Source organism: Euprymna scolopes, chromosome 10 (genome assembly GCF_053919585.1).
Source record: "Euprymna scolopes isolate OS-2025 chromosome 10, ASM5391958v1, whole genome shotgun sequence".
Classification (NCBI taxonomy): domain Eukaryota; kingdom Metazoa; phylum Mollusca; class Cephalopoda; order Sepiida; family Sepiolidae; genus Euprymna; species Euprymna scolopes.
Window position 1 is genome coordinate 155,177,937 of NC_136491.1, and position 5,995 is coordinate 155,183,931.

Genomic DNA, 5,995 nt, shown 5'->3' on the forward strand with positions numbered 1-5,995 from the left:
AAGGTTTATGACATTTAGGAAGGAGGGGGAGCTTTTGTCGCTAAGCGGGCTTGTCGGGGATATATACGCTGAGGGGACACAAGTGCAGCGAGTTCATCAGAGCACATTCCAGTGATCCAACATTGCAGCGATGGGACAGAGGTTGGAGATTAGTTGACAAAGTGGAACCTATTAGATTGCTAACTCTTTTGGGGACATTATCCAAGAGGGAGAGACTAGTGGTAGATTCACCAGTCCAGATGTAGCAACAATACTCCATGCATGGACGAATGGTGGTCTTGTAGAGGTACAGGATGCTCTCAGGTGCGAGTATTTTTCTAGTTCGATATGAAGAACCCATCTTCTTTGCACCAGCCTTCGCAATGTTCTCGGTGTATTTGTTCGCTTACATATAGCCCGTGAATGTTAGGCCGAGACGTTTGAAGGAAGAATTCTCAGGTAAGGTTTATTTGTCATGGGTATCGGTGGTTGGAGAGACATTTTGTAATTGTTGAACGAGAGCAACTTAGTTTTACTAGCATTAAATGTTGCCATCTATTTACGGACCCATTCCACTACAGTCTGGGTGTAATTTTCTAAGGATTCTGCCATTGTTATGGATTTATGTGCATCTGCCCTATCTTTGTGCATGTTATAGAGCGTTTTATCATCAGCAAATATACCCATCTCGGACACAATATTATCAGGGAGTATATGGACCATATATGTGTACATACGCACTATTGAAATATTTAGCAGAATAATTATTTTATAAGAAAACAATTTCCAATTACTTAACCAGTAATAATATTTTTAAACGCAATACTACTCTTGTCCAGTGACCCAGATTCTGATAAACAGAATTTAGATTTCTAACGTTTTCCTTAACTCTGGCATCGAACTGTCTACTAAAGGCATCGCTGCTGCTATTGAGATTCTTGTCTTCCATTTTTCCTTTGCCTTCTTGTTCGTTAACTTTACTCAATCGGAGATGATTCAATGTATAATCGAAAACGTTCGTGACATAAATGGAACTTGGTTTGATTTTCACACAAAAAATATAATTTAAAAAAATCGACAAAAAAGGTATAATCCAATAGAAGCTTTTTGTTACTGTTTTAATTGCTTGTTTAAATGAAAGAATGCTGTCTAAATACGCACGCACACAATATACCTCTCAAGAAAACAAAATATGAGGCAGTGTCCTCAGAGTCCTTGTGGTTTCTTTGGGTGTAGAAACTCCAGTTTTCGGCTATCATGTTGAAATGAAATCGGGTGATCTTTAGCTGAATTACGGTTATTTAATGGATAAAAAAAGAATATAGGAAAGGTTTACTGACCAAAACTACACTCACCCTAAGCGGGTTGAAATGGCTTCCTCCAAAGTAGGAAGTTTCATGGGAGTATAAAATTCACAAGCTATCCACAGTCGCATGTATATCGCCCTCAGGGGAAATGACGACATTAGTAAGTTTGCAGCTCTTGACGTCCTCCTACATACAGCGCCTGGTATTCCAAAATAGTCACCCATCTGATATTGACTAGGCTTACCCTTGCTTAACTTCGATGATTATGTCGTAGCGTGAGTATTGATAAGATGTGGTCTATTATCATTTTTGTAAAATTGAATAAATTAAGAGGGCAGTGAAGACATGGCTTATTTATTCGATCAGAACAATTTTTTTATTTTCATCGTCAGGTTCTTTATTACACATTAGACTACATCAGGTTCTTTATTACACATTAGACGACATCAGGTTCTTTATTGCACATTAGACGACATCAGGTTCTTTATTACACATTAGACGACATCAGGTTCTTTATTACATATTCGACGACATCAGGTTCTTTATTACACATTAGACGACATCAGGTTCTTTATTACACATTAGACGACATCAGGTTCTTTATTACACATTAGACGGCATCAGGTTCTTTATTGCACATTAGACGACATCAGGTTCTTTATTACACATTAGACGACATCAGGTGCTTTATTACACATTAGACGACATCAGGTTCTTTATTACACATTAGACGACATCAGGTGCTTTATTACACATTAGACGACATCACGTTCTTTATTACACATTAGACGACATCAGATTTTTTATTACACATTAGACGACATCAGGTTTTTTATTACACATTAGACGACATCAGGTTTTTTATTACACATTAGACGACATCAGGTGCTTTATTACACATTAGACGACATCAGGTGCTTTATTACACATTAGACGACATCAGGTTCTTTATTGCACATTAGACGACATCAGGTTCTTTATTACACATTAGACGACATCAGGTGCTTTATTACACATTAGACGACAAAATAGTTTTTAGATGATCCCTATTTACTTTCTTCCCGACGAGGGCAGAGACAGATAGAAGAGGTCACTTTTAATGTGGATAAAATCGAGATCCCCAAAGCGGGAAGCACTCTGTATAGGAACAAAAAAAAATGGTACTAATACACATTGTCAACGAGACGTATCTCAATGTTCGCTCTACTTAGGCCGGAACATGACGTCAACAGCCGGATTATGCCGGGCAACAGCCTGGGTGTAGCTGCTGTCTGACGGAACACGTCGATTAGCCAATTAGGCAACTTTTGGATTAATATTGGAAGAGGGAAAAAACACCAGTTGTTACATGCAAATAATGGACAGTACCAACATAATGAATCTTTAAAACCTTTTTTCTTAAAAATACTTTTAAAAATATTGGAAAAAATAAACAAGGTACTTATGCACTTATGCTAACGTGTTGAAATAATAACGTTATTATTTAGAAAGTCATTCTTAACATAGGGAGGGGAGGGTGTTTGCAATCATTTTGTACTTTCACCTAACAATTCAATAAAAAAAAAGATATCGTAAAACTTGAATTTCACTTAAGAATAATATTTTTAAAAATAACACGGTAAAATAAGTGCATACGCACCAAAAACAATTTTATTTTACGTTTTCCTTAACAAAAAAAAAAACTTTAAAAGATTTTTTTTGAATGGCAAAATATATTTGAAAAACAAAAAAAATATCTTTGAACCTTTTTAAAACATTTCCTTAAAGTTATTTTACTCCCTACCCCCACCCCAAAAAAAATTTGCTTCTTCTAACCTTTTCTTGACAGTTATTTTTTTAATGAATAATAAAACACCAAATTACGGTAGGTTGTTTTTTGTTTTTGTTTTTGGTTTCTACATTTTACATTTATTCATTTTGCTATTTTCTTTTACGTAGCGTTGTTATGATTTTATTGATGACGCTCGGCATAATCCAGCTGTTGACGTCATGTTCCGGCGAAAACCGAGCGAACGCTGAGATAGGTCTGGTTTACAGTATGCACCCAATACCAAGAATAGATATTACTCTTTGCTCCTAGCTTAAATGGTTTATCTATTGCCAACCGCAATTCGAGTGAAAGCATTACCATTAACGCATAGGTTTCATTTCATTTCGCGATGATCATGTTTAATTCAAAACAAAATCTGATACTTATATAAAACTGTTGTTGGAATCGTTAATCGAATCATCTTTTTTATTGTTGTTGTTGATGAATATGACGTAAACAAAGGTGAGTGACGTCATTATAGCTTAACCGCAGTGTATTTTCACTGTCTATAATGAGTATCGTTGTCCGTACATTTTGAAGTACTCAAAAAGATACTTCAGTTCAACCGAACATCATTGTATTTTTCTGAATTTAATGAAATTCTTTCAGAGATATGCGCCTAAATATGATCCGCCCAGCATTCCACATTCTGAGCGCGTCTGGCGCATTCTATGCAATTATGATCAACGATACATTCAACTGGCTCGGCGTTTTACACAATCTTCGCGTCTTGACCATCTGGAACCTATGGATACTCTTCCTTTTCTTTCTTCTGAGCGCAATCTACGACATCATTCTTAGGCTGACCAAGTCCAGCCCCAGATTCTTTCGCGAAATCCTCTCCGACTCCTTCAATACATTCGTCTTCCCGGTATCGCTCTTTATCAACATTGTCTTCGTTGGCGTCTTTTTTCTTGACGGCAATGTGCTCCAGGACTGGTTCGCCGACTGGCACAACCAGCTAAGGTACACGGTGCCGATGGCCCTGGTTGTCATAGAGAGGTACATCACCTATCATCCGTATCTAAACGTTCGATCTCATCTGATTGCCTTGCTGGTGATGACCGCTGTTTACCAAGTAATCGTCATGTTGATGAGGAGCATGCGCGGTTCATGGGCGTATCTCTTTCTTGACTCGTATCTACTTAATTCGCGTATGGTCTTCTTTCTGGCCATGATGCCCATCTTATGCTTTATTTATTTTGTCGGTTCGCAGTTGAATCACAAAATCTGGGGCAAACGTAAACGCATGCCTGCTTACAATCGCTAGGGAGGAAGAAGAAAAAAAAACGCACAAAAGTATTGGCAAAATCCGTTCACGGTTTACGAATTTTTGGGGAGCTCATTTTCTTAAGACGTGTTATGAATTGGTGGTCGTGTTGGAATAAGAACACTTTTTACGGGAATCTTCGGCGAAGATAATCGTCTATTTCTGGAAATCATCAGAACTATTTAAATAGAGGAATGTAAGAAATATTCAATTCATTAAAACATTTATTATAAAGTTTGTTGTTACTTTTTTTATTGCAGAATTGGACATGTTTAGCGTTAGAGTTATGGTTAATACTATGTTAAATACCACTCACTGTTTGTAGAGTTACGTGATAGATAGGCTTAGTATCAATATTTCCTTACTCTTTTACATCCCAAACCAGGCATATTGCTACTTGGAATGTAAGGAGCTACTATTTGGGATCACGTCTAACGAGGAGCTATGTGGGGAGTTGAGCAGCGAGATATGTATTCATATTTCATTTAAACTTCTGCAAGTTAGTACAGTCAGGGAAAAATGAAACAAGGGAATTCCAACGTCTAGCAGTTCAAAGAAAGAAGCTATTAGAGAAGGGGGCTTTCCGGCATCTACAAACCTGAACAGGGAAGGGGTAGGATTTTGCTGCTTGTCGGGTCGATCTGGATTATGTCAGTTATAGGGCACAAGTACTGTGAATTCATCAAAGCACATTCCATTAAAGTACTGGTAAAAAAACACATGTATGAAATATTTCGACGATGCGACAGGGGTTTAAGCTTGGCTTATAATGCGGAACCTATTAGATTTGGGACTCTTTTTGGTACTTATGCACTTATTGAACCGTGCTGAAATAATAACGTTATCATTTTGAAACCCATTCTTAACATGGGGAGGGGAGGGTGTTTTGTGACTACTCTGTACTTTCATCTAACAATTTAATTTAAAAAACGATATCGTAAAACGTCAATTTAACTTGAAAATATTATTTAAAAATAGCGCGGTTCAATAAGTGCATAAAACCCCTCTTTTATACCCTATCTAAGACGGAGGGACTGTCGATAAATGCATTAGCACAGATGTGGGAACAGTACTCTGTGTATGGGCGAATGATGGTTTTGTAAAAATATAGAATGCCCTCTGGTATGAGTGATTTTCTAGCACGCTAAACAAAGGCCGCCTTCGTTGCAGCAGCCAAGGCAATGTCCCCGATGTATCTTGTATTTGTTACAATTCATGTTGCCTATGAATGTTAAGTCGAAAGTTTTGAACGATGAGCTCTCTGGTAAATTGTTATTTGTCATGGCGATTGAGAAGATTTCTTGTAATTGTTAAAGGAAAGAAGCTCATTAAATGTTATCATCAATTTACGGCTCCATTATGTGTAAATTGTCAACTAGTCTTTAATTAATCGTATACAATGAATCATTTGCAATAGGTCTTTTTACAAAAGAATTACCACTTATCGAGGCTCAGAGGCCACTCAAGGATAAGGGTTAATGAGTGTACAGTAGATTAGTATCAAAGTAATCGTTACAAGTGTACATTTGGTAAATTGGATTACTTAAGGTGAACAGCTCATCAAGAAGTTGTTTACGTTGGACTTGAAGATGGCCATATTGTAGTCATATGTAAGGTTTTTTATTTTAT

The 5,995-nt window shown here is 37.1% G+C and overlaps 1 protein-coding gene across 1 annotated transcript; it reads left to right on the forward strand.

The window, feature by feature from the left end:
• The first annotated feature begins 3,709 nt into the window (after positions 1 to 3,709).
• On the forward strand, positions 3,710 to 4,366 carry LOC145286560 (androgen-dependent TFPI-regulating protein-like). Its single transcript, XM_080135445.1, has one exon. It carries the CDS (start codon positions 3,710 to 3,712, stop codon positions 4,364 to 4,366), a length of 657 nt encoding a protein of 218 aa, XP_079991571.1.
• The last annotated feature ends 1,629 nt before the right edge of the window (positions 4,367 to 5,995 follow it).